Source organism: Oncorhynchus mykiss, chromosome 24 (assembly GCF_013265735.2).
Source record: "Oncorhynchus mykiss isolate Arlee chromosome 24, USDA_OmykA_1.1, whole genome shotgun sequence".
In the NCBI taxonomy this organism is placed as follows: domain Eukaryota; kingdom Metazoa; phylum Chordata; class Actinopteri; order Salmoniformes; family Salmonidae; genus Oncorhynchus; species Oncorhynchus mykiss.
Window position 1 is genome coordinate 45,755,124 of NC_048588.1, and position 16,153 is coordinate 45,771,276.

General features: G+C 40.0%; 1 protein-coding gene across 1 annotated transcript in view; it reads right to left on the bottom strand.

The window, feature by feature from the left end:
- LOC110503441 (contactin-5) overlaps window positions 1–16,153 on the bottom strand; it is a 312,088-nt gene that overhangs the window by 184,046 nt on the left and 111,889 nt on the right. The window contains exons 7-8 of the mRNA XM_036961468.1: window positions 5,191–5,372; window positions 1,081–1,217 (exon numbers count right to left, since the gene is read on the bottom strand). Of these exons, the coding sequence (XP_036817363.1) occupies window positions 1,081–1,217; window positions 5,191–5,372 (319 nt within the window). The remainder of the gene's footprint in view (window positions 1–1,080; window positions 1,218–5,190; window positions 5,373–16,153) is intronic.

The window sequence follows — 16,153 nt, forward strand, 5'->3', positions numbered from 1 at the left end:
GTATATTGCTGAAATGATGCTGTGTATTCTAGAACTGGGTATATTACTGAAATTATGCTGTGTATTCTAGAACTGGGTATATTGCTGAAATGATGCTGTGTATTCCAGAACTGGGTATATTGCTGAAATCATCCTGTGTATTCTAGAACTTGCTATATTGCTGAAATCATGCTGTGTATTCTAGAACTGGGTATATTGCTGAAATGATGCTGTGTATTCTGGAACTGGGTATTTTGCTGAAATCATACCTGTGTATTCTGTAACTGGGTATATTGCTGAAATGATGCTGTGTATTCTAGAACTGGGTATATTGCTGAAATAATACCTGTGTATTCTAGAGCTAGGTATATTGCTGAAATGACGCCAGTGTATTCTAGAACTGGGTATATTGCTGAAATGATGCTGTGTATTCTAGAACTGGGTATATTGCTGAAATGATGCTGTGTATTCTAGAACTGGGTATATTGCTGAAATGATGCTGTGTATTCTGGAACAAGGTATTTTGCTGAAATCATACCTGTTTATTCTAGAAATGGTTATATTGCTGAAATTATGCTCTGTATTCTAGAACTGGGTATATTGCTAAATGATGCTGTGTATTCTAGAACTGGGTATATCGCTCAAATGATGCGGTGTATTCTAGAACTGGGTATATTCCTGAAATCATGCTGTGTATTCTAGAACTGGGTATGTTGCTGAAATGATGCTGTGTATTCTAGAACTGGGTATATTGCTGAAATGATGCTGTGTATTCTAGAACGGGGTATATTGCTGAAATCATGCTGTGTGTTTGAGAACTGGGTATATTGCTGAAATGATGCTGTGTATTCTAGAACTGGGTATTTTGCTGAAATCATGCTGTGTATTCTAGAACTGGGTATATTGCTGAAATCATGCTGTGTATTCTAGAACTGGGTATATTGCTGAAATCATGCTGTGTATTCTAGAACTGGGTATATTGCTGAAATCATGCTGTGTATTCTAGAACTGGGTATATTCCTGAAATCATGCTGTGTATTCTAAAACTGGGTATATTGCTGAAATCATGCTGTGTATTCGTGGGAACCTGTGTGTGAGTACCTGTGGTGTGATCAACTCTCCATTGCGGAGCCAGCGGTAGGTGGGTCTAGGGATCCCTGTGGCCTTGCACTCCCAGTGCAGCTGATCTCCACTGTCTAACTGGCTGTCGTTTATCGTGCTGATCCACTGGGGGAAGGCTGAGGAGGAGAGAACAGATGAAATAGGAAGGCATATACACAGCACGCCTACACCCTTACCAGCATGCACGTGTATGCTGACACGTGAGAACACTGCCTCATCAATCCCTCTGTCACACACACACACACACACACACTCACACATCATTTTGCACCACACTACGTTGTCCTGACCTTGCAGTATTTTGCCCAGTTTATAACACTGTAATGACTGTTATGTTGTCCTGACCCTGCAGTATTTAGCCCAGTGTTTAACCCTGCCCAATTAAGCTGCCAGGTTAGTCTTTCCTTCAGAGTGACGGTTATTTTCTCCAAGGTTTTGACATAGATAAATTCCTGCTATCAAAACTAAATGAGACTGAAATCAAATTTGTCAAACAGCTATGACCAGTGAATTTTATGAGAGTGAAAAAGAAGGTTTGGGATTAAAACCCCATGCCTGGTTCCACAGTTGTTACCTGGATGAACTGAATTAGATAGACCTCTAATTTATACACATATGTAACTGGTGGCAGGTAGCCTGGTGGTTAGAGTGTTGGACTAGTAACCAGCAGGTAGCCTAGTGGTTAGAGCGTTGGACTAGTAACCAGCAGGTAGCCTAGTGCTAAGAGCGTTGGACTAGTAACCAGCAGGTATCCTAGTGGTTAGAGCGTTGGACTAGTAAACAGCAGGTAGCCTAGTGGTTAGAGTGTTGGACTAGTAACCAGCAGGTAGCCTAGTGGTTAGAGCGTTGGACTACTAACCAGCAGGTAGCCTAGTGGTTAGAGCGTTGGACTAGTAAGCAGCAGGTAGACTAGGTGTTAGAGCGTTGGACTAGTAACCAGCAGGCAGCCTAGTGGTTAGGGCGTTGGACTAGTAATCAGCAGGTAGCCTGGTGGTTAGAGCGTTGGACTAGTAACCAGCAGGTATCCTAGTGGTTAGAGTGTTGGACTAGTAACCAGCAGGTAGCCTTGTGGTTAGAGCGTTGGACTAGTAACCAGCAGGTAGCCTAGTGGTTAGAGCGTTGGACTAGTAACCAGCAGGTAGCCTAATGGTTAGAGAGTTGGACTAGTAACCAGCAGGTAGCCTAGTGGTTAGAGCGTTGGACTAGTAATCAGCAGGTAGCCTAGTGGTTAGAGCGTTGGACTAGTAACCAGCAGGTAGCCTAGTGGTTAGAGCGTTGGACTAGTAACCAGCAGGTAGCCTAGTGGTTAGAGCGTTGGACTTCTAACCGAAAGGTTGCAAGATTGAATCCCTGAACTGACAAGGTAAAAATATGTTGTTCTTCCCCTGAGGCAATTAACCCACTGTTCCTAGGTCGTCATTGAAAATAAGAATTAACTAGCTTGCTGTCACGAATCCCGCCGAAGATGGTGCCGCTTCCTGTTCGGGCGGCGCTTGGCGGTCGTCGTCGCCGGCCTACTAGCTGCCATCGATTCCCTTTTTTGTTTCTGGTAGTTTGGTCTGATTGGTTACACCTGTTTTGAGTTTAGTTTTGTTTGTGGGCTATTTAAGGGCACTAGGCCCGCCGGCTTTGTGCGGGCTTGTTTTCTGTTCATGATGTTGGATTATTTGTGGATTCTATTTTTCCGGACAGTTTAGTCCTGTTTGTTTGGACTGGGTATTTTATGCGCCCTTCTGTTTGGCATGTCCATTTTCACTATTTTTGGAATAAAGATCCACGTTCTGAACTACCTGCTCTCTGCGCTTGACTCCTCCACCCACTACTCCTAGAAGCCGTTACACTTGCCTAGTTAAAGAAACGGTTGATAATTTAATGCTACTAGTCAGCAGAGATAGAGACACCTCCTATCTTCCAGTTTGTTTTGTAGTCATTCATCCAGCTGCATCTTCTGTCCAGTCACTGAGAGAACGCTGGCTACAGTAACTTCTAAGCAAAGACTGGGCATCCTTGAGTTACCAGCCCTCTGATTGGGTACCTGCCTGTCCAAACACAAACAAGCATATGTGCTCAAGCGCGCATGCGCACACACACACACACACACACACACACACACACACACACACACACACACACACACACTTCCTGGGCACCTGTACTTTCTGGCAGCTCGCTCTTCTCCCTGAATCACACAGAGCCAGGGAGATAGTCATTGGTAGCAGGCTCACAATGCATGTCATTTAAACAGGTCAGCCTTTTGTTTGAACCTTCATTATGAGCAGAGACTTTCCTGACCATAATAGTCCAATCAAACCACACAGAGAAAAGGCATCACCCTGAAGATGCCAAGACTAGAGGAGGAAGTGCCTGGCATACAACAAAGTAAAATCACAGCGAGACCGCAGGAAGACCAAGTTCAGAAACAGCACAGCAACACCACAGTAACACCACAGTAACACAGTAGATTCAGTAAACTAACACCACAGTAACACCCCAGTAACAGCAGGTTCAGTAGCACCACAGTAACAGCAGGTTCAGTAACACCACAGTAACATCACAGTAACACCACAGTAACAGCAGGTTCAGTAACACCACAGTAACACCACAGTAACACAGTAGATTCAGTAAACTAACACCACAGTAACACCCCAGTAACAGCAGGTTCAGTAGCACCACAGTAACAGCAGGTTCAGGAACACCACAGTAACATCACAGTAACACCACAGTAACATCACAGTAACACCACAGTAACATCACAGTAACACCACAGTAACAGCAGGTTCAGTAACACCACAGTAATACCACAGTGACACAACAGTAACAGCAGGTTCAGTAACACCACAGCAATACCACAGTGACACCAGGTTCAGTAATACCACAGTAGCAGCATAGTAACACCACAGTAACAGCAAGGTAATACCACAGTAACAGCATAGTAACACCACAGTAACAGCATAGTAACATCATTGTAACACCATAGTAACACCACAGTAACAGCATAGTAACACCATAGTAACCGCGTAGTAACATCATAGTAACACCACACAACCGTTCTTTTGTATTTTTTTTGTACCATCATCTTTAAAATGCAAGAGTAAGGACATAATATATTATTCCAGCCCAGGTAGAATTTAGATTTAGGCCACTAAATGGCAGCAGTGTATGGGCAAAGTATTAGACTGATCCAATTAACCACTGTATTCCTTTTAAAAATGTTGCATCAAGACTGCCCAAATGTGCCTAATTTGTTTGTTAATAACTTTTCATTTTCAAAATTGTGTAATCTCCTCAAACAATAGAATGGTATTACTTCACTGCAATATCTACTGTAAATTGGTCAGTGCAGTTAGACTAACAAGAATTTAAGCTTTCTGCCAATATCAGATATGTCTATGTCCTGGGAAATCTTCTTGTTACTTACAAACTAATGCTAATCGCATTAGCCTACGTTAGCTCAACCGTCCCGTGGAAGGGACACTGATCCCGAAGAAGTGACCACAGTCACAGATTTAATACCACAGTCACAAATTAACACCACAGTCACGTATTAACACCACATTCAAGGAATAATACCACAGTCACAGACTGACACCACAGTCACAGACAAACACCACAGTCACACATTAAAACCACAGTCACAGATTAATACCAGTCACATATTGACACCACAGTCACAGATTAATACCACAGTCTCATATTAACCCCACAGTCACATATTAACCCCACAGTCACAGATTAACACCACAGTCCCATATTAACGCCACAGTCACATATTAACGCCACAGTCACAGATTAAAATGAACGCCACAGTCACAGATGAACGCCACAGTCACAGATGAACGCCACAGTCACAGACTAACACTACAGTAATATATTAACACCACAGTAACATATTAACACCACGGTCACAGATGAACGCCACAGTCACAGATGGAAGCCACAGTCACAGATTAATACCACAGTCACAGATGAACGCCACAGTCACAGATTAATACCACAGTCACAGATGAACGCCACAGTCACAGATGAACAAACAAACAAACAATTAGACAACAACAACATGTAGCTCCAGTCCATCCCTCCTTAACTTACTGTAGATCTGGATGTGTCCCTTAAAGGCTGTTCCTCCTCTGGGGTTCTCCGCTTTACACTCGTAGGTCCCAGTGTCCTCAAGCTGTACATTAGGGATCTCCAGAACAGCCTGGGACTTCCTCAGACGAGCCTTCTTAGGGATGTTACCATTCATCTTCCTCCACGTTATGGTTGGGACGGGACTTGGAGGAAGAGAGTGGAGAGGGTTAAAATACTACATTTTTGCATTCTGTCGATAATATTTACAGCATGTGAACTCATACATAATACATTTGTGATATACAGGACAAGGAGAGCAGAGAGTTGATTGTTGTGACATGACTAGGAAGAGAAAGTTAATTTGACAACTCCAATTCCAGCCAGACAAGTGGATACATTTACAACCAGAATATAGTAAAGGACTAGCAGAAGAGGAAAGTGGAAAGTCAGGGATTCAGTTCCCACGTTGTACACAGACCTATCCTGGCTATAGAAACTGATACTTAATATACCGTATGTGACTGTGTTTTGTGTCCATCTACACACTAAAACACCTCTAAATAATTTACTGTGCCGTAATCCAGAGTGACCTTGTATCTCTGAGTCTCTCTCTGCCCAAATGACCTCCAACTGAGAACGATGTCATTGACTACATGATATATTCACATCAGGTTACCAGAAAACTAATCATCATGATTTCTATGATTAGTATGTGTGTGTGTGGCTGTTCATCATCCGTTTGTTGATGCTCCTCTATGCCCTTGTGACTGCTCTGCTCTCTCCATGATAGATGGGTTGAACATGTAGCAGGAGAACGTCATACTATACTATATCAGCAAGGCTCTGTGTATGACAGCTCCATTTGACAGCTCTCAGAAAGATGGAAATGTGACACCCCTGGAAATCCCCGGTGCTCCCATCCATCACTCGGCACAGATGAAAATGTTACATCGCTTTTTATCACTTCCAAATTCACAAAGACATTTTAATATCGCTCAGAGTCCCAGTTGCCATGGTCTCTGTGAGTTAGATTCAGAGCACGTTCAGAGCTAACCACAGCCGTTACAGCTCAAAATCACTCCTGGAAACCATGGACACTAAGGGAGTGAAGGGATGTCTGGACACCATGGGCATTAAGGGAGTGAAGGGATGTCTGGACACCATGGACACTAAGGGAGTGAAGGGATGTCTGGACACCATGGGCATTAAGGGAGTGAAGGGATGTCTGGACACCATGGGCACTAAGGGGTGAAGGGATGTCTGGACACCATGGGCATTAAGGGAGTGAAGGCATGTCTGGACACCATGGGCACTAAGGGGGTGAAGGGATGTCTGGACACCATGGGCACTAAGGGGGTGAAGGGATGTCTGGACGCCATGGGCACTAAGGGGGTGAAGGGATGTCTGGACACCATGGGCACTAAGGGGGTGAAGGGATGTCTGCACACCATGGGCACTAAGGGAGAGAAGGGAATTCTGGACACCATGGGAACTAAGGGGGTGAAGGGATGTCTGGACACCATGGGCACTAAAGGGGTGAAGGGATGTCTGGACACCATGGGCACTAAGGTGGTGAAGGGATGTCTGGACACCATGGGCATTAAGGGGGTGAAGGGATGTCTGGACACCATGGGCATTAAGGGGGTGAAGGGATGTCTGGACACCATGGGCATTAAGGGGGTGAAGCGATGACTGGACACCATGGGCACTAAGGGGGTGAAGGGATGTCTGGACACCATGGGCATTAAGGGAGTGAAGGGATGTCTGGACACCATGGGCACTAAGGGGTGAAGGGATGTCTGGACACCATGGGCATTAAGGGAGTGAAGCCATGTCTGGACACCATGGGCACTAAGGGGGTGAAGGGATGTCTGGACGCCATGGGCACTAAGGGGGTGAAGGGATGTCTGGACGCCATGGGCACTAAGGGGGTGAAGGGATGTCTGGACGCCATGGGCACTAAGGGGGTGAAGGGATGTCTGGACACCATGGGCACTAAGGGGGTGAAGGGATGTCTGGACACCATGGGCACTAAGGGAGAGAAGGGAATTCTGGACACCATGGGCACTAAGGGAGTGAAGGGATGTCTGGACACCATGGGCACTAAGGGAGTGAAGGGATGTCTGGACACCATGGGCACTAAGGGAGTGAAGGGATGTCTGGACACCATGGGCACTAAGGGGGTGAAGGGATGTCTGGACACCATGGGCACTAAGGGGGTGAAGGGATGTCTGGACACCATGGGCATTAAGGGGGTGAAGTGATGTCTGGACACCATGGGCATTAAGGGTGAAGTGATGTCTGGACACCATGGGCACTAAGGGGGAGAAGGGATGTCTGGACACCATGGGCATTAAGGGGGTGAAGTGATGTCTGGACACCATGGGCACTAAGGGGGTGAAGGGATGTCTGGACACCATGGGCCAGGGGTTCCAAAAATGTTTTGGCACACGATCCCATGTGAAAAAACATTGTGTAATTGACAGCCAATGTACTTTTGTAATTTGGGCTATGGCATTTAATTGTATAACATTCTAACATTATTTCTGATTGTATTCTTACCTCACCATTGTAAGGGAATACCCCCCTGATTTGGACAAAAACAAATGGCGGTATATTGGCATTGGACAAACCATATACACGATGGTCAATACCACCCAATTTGGCGTTGATTCATGCAAAGTATATTGCAAATGCCATATGGCAATTGCCAATTGTAACACTTCAAAATTCCAATAGGGGGCGTGTGCGTTCCACCGGGGCATTTCATATTGCAAATGGCACCCAAGTCAACATCCAAAAGCCAAATTTTGAAAAATGACATTTTTTAAAAAAAACTTAAAAACCCTTAAAAAAGTGCTTTCTGGACCTTTTTTCGAAATTCTTTCGAGTTTTTTGTCAATTACACATGGGTAAGTACTGTATGAGTATACTTTTGTCATCATATATATATTTTTTTTAAGTACATGCGCATAAGGCATATGTTTTGTCCATTTGCAATATGATTTCATAGGAAGTCAAAAGTCAAAAGTCAAAAATGTCAAAATTTGGTAAAAAACTTCACACATCCTTAAAAAAGTGCTTTCTGGACCTTTTTTCAAAATTCTTTCGATTTTTGTGTCAATTACACATGTATAAGAACTTTATCAACATACTTTAGTCATACTTTATTATCATATATATATTTTTTTTTTTACTTGTGCATAAGGCATATGTTTTCTCCATTTGGAATATGATTTCATAGGAAGTCAAAAGTCAAAAGTCAAAAATGTCAAAATTTGGTAAAAAACTTCATACATCCTTAAAAAAGTGCTTTCTGGACCTTTTTTCAAAATTCTTTCGATTTTTGTGTCAATAACACATGTATAAGAACTTTATCAACATACTTTAGTCATGCTTTATTATCATATTTTTTTTACTTGTGCATAAGGCATATGTTTTCTCCATTTGCAATATGATGTCATAGGAAGTCAAAAGTCAAAGTCAAAAGTAAATATTTTCCTCCGTGCAACTGATGATCTAAAATGTGCAACAAAATTTTTTTGATTTTTTTTGTTTATGTTTCCTTACTTTTTCAAAGTCACTGTGCATTTGCAATATGTTTTAATGGGCAGATACCATCACGAATTTGTCATGCTCAAAATTCAAACTTTACTTTGCTCAAACTATACCTTGGTCAACTTGTATTACATATTTCTTTTTGTTTTACTTGTGCATAAGGCATATGTTTTCTCCATTTGCAATATGATGTCATAGGAAGTCAAAAGTCAAAGTCAAAAGTAAATATTTTCCTCCGTGCACCTGGTGATCTGAAATGTGCACCTGGTGACCTGAAATGTGCACCTGGTGATCTAAAATATGCAACTGGTAACCCAAAAAAAAAATTTTGGGATGTTTTTTTGTTTATGTTTCCTTACTTTTTCAAAGTCACTGTGCATTTGCAATATGTTTTAATGGGCAGGTACCATCACGAATTTGTCATGCTCAAAATTCAAACTTTACTTTGCTCAAACTATACCTTGGTCAACTTGTATTACATATTTCTTTTTGTTTTACTTGTGCATAAGGCATATGTTTTCTCCATTTGCAATATGATGTCATAGGAAGTCAAAAGTCAAAGTCAAAAGTAAATATTTTCCTCCGTGCACCTGGTGATCTGAAATGTGCACCTGGTGACCTGAAATGTGCACCTGGTGATCTAAAATATGCAACTGGTAACCCCAAAAAAAAAATTTGGGATGTTTTTTTGTTTATGTTTCCTTACTTTTTCAAAGTCACTGTGCATTTGCAATATGTTTTAATGGGCAGGTACCATCACGAATTTGTCATGCTCAAAATTCAAACTTTACTTTGCTCAAACTATACCTTGGTCAACTTGTATTACATATTTCTTTTTGTTTTACTTGTGCATAAGGCATATGTTTTCTCCATTTGCAATATGATGTCATAGGAAGTCAAAAGTCAAAGTCAAAAGTAAATATTTTCCTCCGTGCACCTGGTGATCTGAAATGTGCACCTGGTGACCTGAAATGTGCACCTGGTGATCTAAAATATGCAACTGGTAACCCAAAAAAAAATTTTGGGGATGTTTTTTTGTTTATGTTTCCTTACTTTTTCAAAGTCACTGTGCATTTGCAATATGTTTTAATGGGCAGGTACCATCACGAATTTGTCATGCTCAAAATTCAAGCTTGTGATCTAAAATATGCAGCTGGTTACCCAACATTTTTTGGGATGTTTTTTTGTTTATGTTTCCTTACTTTTTCAAAGTCACTGTGCATTTGCAATATGTTTTAATGGGCAGGTACCATCACGAATTTGTTTATCGAATTTGTTTATGTTTCCTTACTTTTTCAAAGTCACTGTGCATTTGCAATATGTTTCAATGGGCAGGTACCATCACGAATTTGTCATGCTCAAAATTTTTTAGATGTATTTTTTTTTGTTTCTTACTTTTTCAAAGTCACTGTGCATTTGGAATATGTTTTAATGGGCAGGTACCATCACGAATTTGTTTATCGAATTTGTTTATGTTTCCTTACTTTTTCAAAGTCACTGTGCATTTGCAATATGTTTCAATGGGCAGGTACCATCACGAATTTGTCATGCTCAAAATTTTTTAGATGTATTTTTTTTTGTTTCCTTACTTTTTCAAAGTCACTGTGCATTTGGAATATGTTTTAATGGGCAGGTACCATCACGAATTTGTTTATCGAATTTGTTTATGTTTCCTTACTTTTTCAAAGTCACTGTGCATTTGCAATATGTTTCAATGGGCAGGTACCATCACGAATTTGTCATGCTCAAAATTTTTTAGATGTATTTTTTTTTGTTTCTTACTTTTTCAAAGTCACTGTGCATTTGGAATATGTTTTAATGGGCAGGTACCATCACGAATTTGTTTATCGAATTTGTTTATGTTTCCTTACTTTTTCAAAGTCACTGTGCATTTGCAATATGTTTCAATGGGCAGGTACCATCACGAATTTGTCATGCTCAAAATTTTTTAGATGTATTTTTTTTTGTTTCTTACTTTTTCAAAGTCACTGTGCATTTGGAATATGTTTTAATGGGCAGGTACCATCACGAATTTGTTTATCGAATTTGTTTATGTTTCCTTACTTTCTCAAAGTCACTGTGCATTTGCAATATGTTTCAATGGGCAGGTACCATCACGAATTTGTCATGCTCAAAATTTTTTAGATGTATTTTTTTTTGTTTCCTTACTTTTTCAAAGTCACTGTGCATTTGGAATATGTTTTAATGGGCAGGTACCATCACGAATTTGTTTATCGAATTTGTTTATGTTTCCTTACTTTTTCAAAGTCACTGTGCATTTGCAATATGTTTCAATGGGCAGGTACCATCACGAATTTGTTTATCGAATTTGTTTATGTTTCCTTACTTTTTCAAAGTCACTGTGCATTTGGAATATGTTTCAATGGGCAGGTACCATCACAAATTTGTCATGCTCAAAAAATTTTAGATGTATTTTTTTTGTTTCCTTACTTTTTCAAAGTCACTGTGCATTTGGAATATGTTTTAATGGGCAGGTACCATCACGAATTTGTTTATCGAATTTGTTTATGTTTCCTTACTTTTTCAAAGTCACTGTGCATTTGCAATATGTTTCAATGGGCAGGTACCATCACGAATTTGTCATGCTCAAAATTTTTTAGATGTATTTTTTTTTGTTTCCTTACTTTTTCAAAGTCACTGTGCATTTGGAATATGTTTTAATGGGCAGGTACCATCACGAATTTGTTTATCGAATTTGTTTATGTTTCCTTACTTTTTCAAAGTCACTGTGCATTTGCAATATGTTTCAATGGGCAGGTACCATCACGAATTTGTTTATCGAATTTGTTTATGTTTCCTTACTTTTTCAAAGTCACTGTGCATTTGCAATATGTTTCAATGGGCAGGTACCATCACGAATTTGTCATGCTCAAAATTTTTTAGATGTATTTTTTTTTGTTTCTTACTTTTTCAAAGTCACTGTGCATTTGGAATATGTTTTAATGGGCAGGTACCATCACGAATTTGTTTATCGAATTTGTTTATGTTTCCTTACTTTTTCAAAGTCACTGTGCATTTGCAATATGTTTCAATGGGCAGGTACCATCACGAATTTGTCATGCTCAAAAAATTTTAGATGTATTTTTTTTTGTTTCTTACTTTTTCAAAGTCACTGTGCATTTGGAATATGTTTTAATGGGCAGGTACCATCACGAATTTGTTTATCGAATTTGTTTATGTTTCCTTACTTTTTCAAAGTCACTGTGCATTTGCAATATGTTTCAATGGGCAGGTACCATCACGAATTTGTTTATCGAATTTGTTTATGTTTCCTTACTTTTTCAAAGTCACTGTGCATTTGCAATATGTTTCAATGGGCAGGTACCATCACGAATTTGTTTATCGAATTTTTTTATGTTTCCTTACTTTTTCAAAGTCACTGTGCATTTGCAATATGTTTCAATGGGCAGGTACCATCACGAATTTGTCATGCTCAAAATTTTTTAGATGTATTTTTTTTTGTTTCTTACTTTTTCAAAGTCACTGTGCATTTGGAATATGTTTTAATGGGCAGGTACCATCACGAATTTGTTTATCGAATTTGTTTATGTTTCCTTACTTTTTCAAAGTCACTGTGCATTTGCAATATGTTTCAATGGGCAGGTACCATCACGAATTTGTTTATCGAATTTGTTTATGTTTCCTTACTTTTTCAAAGTCACTGTGCATTTGCAATATGTTTCAATGGGCAAGTACCATCACGAATTTGTCATGCTCAAAATTTTTTAGATGTATTTTTTTTTGTTTCCTTACTTTTTCAAAGTCACTGTGCATTTGGAATATGTTTTAATGGGCAGGTACCATCACGAATTTGTTTATCGAATTTGTTTATGTTTCCTTACTTTTTCAAAGTCACTGTGCATTTGCAATATGTTTCAATGGGCAGGTACCATCACGAATTTGTTTATCGAATTTGTTTATGTTTCCTTACTTTTTCAAAGTCACTGTGCATTTGCAATATGTTTCAATGGGCAGGTACCATCACGAATTTGTCATGCTCAAAATTTTTTAGATGTATTTTTTTTTGTTTCTTACTTTTTCAAAGTCACTGTGCATTTGGAATATGTTTTAATGGGCAGGTACCATCACGAATTTGTTTATCGAATTTGTTTATGTTTCCTTACTTTTTCAAAGTCACTGTGCATTTGCAATATGTTTCAATGGGCAGGTACCATCACGAATTTGTCATGCTCAAAATTTTTTAGATGTATTTTTTTTTGTTTCTTACTTTTTCAAAGTCACTGTGCATTTGGAATATGTTTTAATGGGCAGGTACCATCACGAATTTGTTTATCGAATTTGTTTATGTTTCCTTACTTTTTCAAAGTCACTGTGCATTTGCAATATGTTTCAATGGGCAGGTACCATCACGAATTTGTCATGCTCAAAATTTTTTAGATGTATTTTTTTTTGTTTCCTTACTTTTTCAAAGTCACTGTGCATTTGGAATATGTTTTAATGGGCAGGTACCATCACGAATTTGTTTATCGAATTTGTTTATGTTTCCTTACTTTTTCAAAGTCACTGTGCATTTGCAATATGTTTCAATGGGCAGGTACCATCACGAATTTGTTTATCGAATTTGTTTATGTTTCCTTACTTTTTCAAAGTCACTGTGCATTTGCAATATGTTTCAATGGGCAGGTACCATCACGAATTTGTCATGCTCAAAATTTTTTAGATGTATTTTTTTTTGTTTCTTACTTTTTCAAAGTCACTGTGCATTTGGAATATGTTTTAATGGGCAGGTACCATCACGAATTTGTTTATCGAATTTGTTTATGTTTCCTTACTTTTTCAAAGTCACTGTGCATTTGCAATATGTTTCAATGGGCAGGTACCATCACGAATTTGTTTATCGAATTTGTTTATGTTTCCTTACTTTTTCAAAGTCACTGTGCATTTGGAATATGTTTTAATGGGCAGGTACCATCACGAATTTGTTTATCGAATTTGTTTATGTTTCCTTACTTTTTCAAAGTCACTGTGCATTTGCAATATGTTTCAATGGGCAGGTACCATCACGAATTTGTCATGCTCAAAAAATTTTAGATGTATTTTTTTTTGTTTCTTACTTTTTCAAAGTCACTGTGCATTTGGAATATGTTTTAATGGGCAGGTACCATCACGAATTTGTCATGCTCAAAAAATTTTAGATGTATTTTTTTTTGTTTCTTACTTTTTCAAAGTCACTGTGCATTTGCAATATGTTTTAATGGGCAGGTACCATCACGAATTTGTCATGCTATAAAAATCCTGCAGGAATGTGAAATTGACTGGCCCGATGAACTCGGGATGGCTTTGCAGTGATTCTGGGTCATCTCAATCGCTCGTTTGGGTTGATTTCAGAATGTCGCTTTTGGTGATGTTTTTTCACTATAGAATCATATTGCAAATGTACAAGAGTCAAGTGGACAAGAGTCCATCAGTCAATTAGATATCATTCTGACCACCAAACTGATACAAACTGACACCAAACCCACTTTTTCCAACTCGTTTAGTAGCCAACTATTACATACTTCAGAGCTGGCCCAAAATTCACAACGCCTTCGGTACAAACCATAAAAAAACCATAAAACACGTAGTTACGTTCTAGCTGCGGGTCCATTTCTTATGTTATGTGTTGGCCTAGCTGAGGCGACCCCGAATCCCAAGTTTCGGCTCGATAGGTCATTTGGTGTCCGAGAAAAACCCTAATTGGTGCTGAAAATCCACTATTTTCCATGACTTGCTACGGGGTCCTTGAATGAGATATCGGACAGAAACGTTGGGGTCTGTCTATATGGGCCGAGACGTTCGCAATGCACCTAGTCTTGCGACTCTGGGACATTTCTAAATGTCGTCATTTTCGTGATGCAAAAATGAATTGAAGTTATTTCAAATGTACGAGGCTGTTTCTCGGTCCGAGAACCGTCTAGAGCCACGTAACTCGCCACGCACCATGGCCCGGAGGTCTAGAACAGGTTTCTAAAGTTTCGGAACTCTAGGTCCGACCGTTCTTTTTTAGCTCCAACAAAGCTAACTATTGCGGCCACTGTCTGTCTCTACGCACCCCAATACGTCCCTCCATCCAAGTTGTGTTTTAGTGCAATTTTTTTTTCCTTTGATTTTTTTTGGGAAAAATGACTGATTTACAGTTCATGGGGGTTGCCTAATCACATATATGAAGTTTTGGACAGATCTGACTTTTTTAACCCTTCGAAACAGCCCCTGAGACACCAATTATGGCACTTCCGGTTGGCACAGGAAGCTATAAATCACCACATGTCTTGATTGACATGGCCACTTACAGAATCCCGAGTTTTAAGTCTTTACGTTAAGAATTGACTGATCTACACAGGGTTGAATGCACTATGTCTATCAAACTGCATGCAATGTATGGGTAAACACTTTTAGGGTGATTTGAACCACTTCCGGTTGGTCCAGGAAGCTTAGAATCAACACAGGTAGACCTCATAGTGGCCTGATGGACTGGTACCGAAGACAGGTTCATACGGCATTCATAACCCACATAGGCCTCAGGTTGAATTTTGTGGTGCAGGCAATGTATTCCTATGGGGAGAGATGACACTGTAATCTGTGAGATCAAAAAACACTGTTTTACTGTGAAGGGTTAATGCCACACGGTCAAGGTTAGGCTTGTTCAGATCGGGAGGACCTTAGAAACATTCCTATGGTGGAATTTTTCTTCTCACCCTAACGGTTCTCTCACTGTCACTCAAAAGCAAATGACATTGTGGGGCAGGCTTCATTTTGGGCCTAATATTCTAATGGTTGCTGCGCCTAGACCGAGCGAGCTACGGTCAAGCGGGATAGCTCGTTGAACTCAGCACAGTCTGGAGACTATGGTGATGCCATTTTTTGTGTTGATTTCAGAATGCCATTTTGGTGATGGTCCCTCTCTGTTTAAACATATTGCAAATGTACAAAAGTCAACTAGCAAGTCAGTGTCCATCAGTCAATTAGATGTCATTATGACACCAAACCCACTGTTTCCTACTCATTTAGATGCCAACTATCATATATGTCAGAGCAGTCCCATAATTCACAGCGCCTCTAGTTTAAAACATAATAAAAAGGTAAAACACATAGTTACGTTCTAGCTGCGGGTCCAGTTCGGACATTATGTGAAGTCCTATGTGAGGCGACCCCGAATCCCGAGTTTCGGCTCGATAGGTCATTTGGTGTCCGAGAAAAACCCTAATTGGTGCTGAAAATCCACTTATTTCCATGCCTTGCTACGGGGTCCTTGAATGAGCTATCGGACAGAAACTTTGGGGTCCGTCTCTATGGGCCGAGCCGGTTTCAACGCACCTAGCCTTGCGTCTCTGAGACTTTTCTAAACGTCGTCATTTTCGTGATGCAAAAATGAATTGAAGTTATTGCGAATGTACGAGGCTGTTTC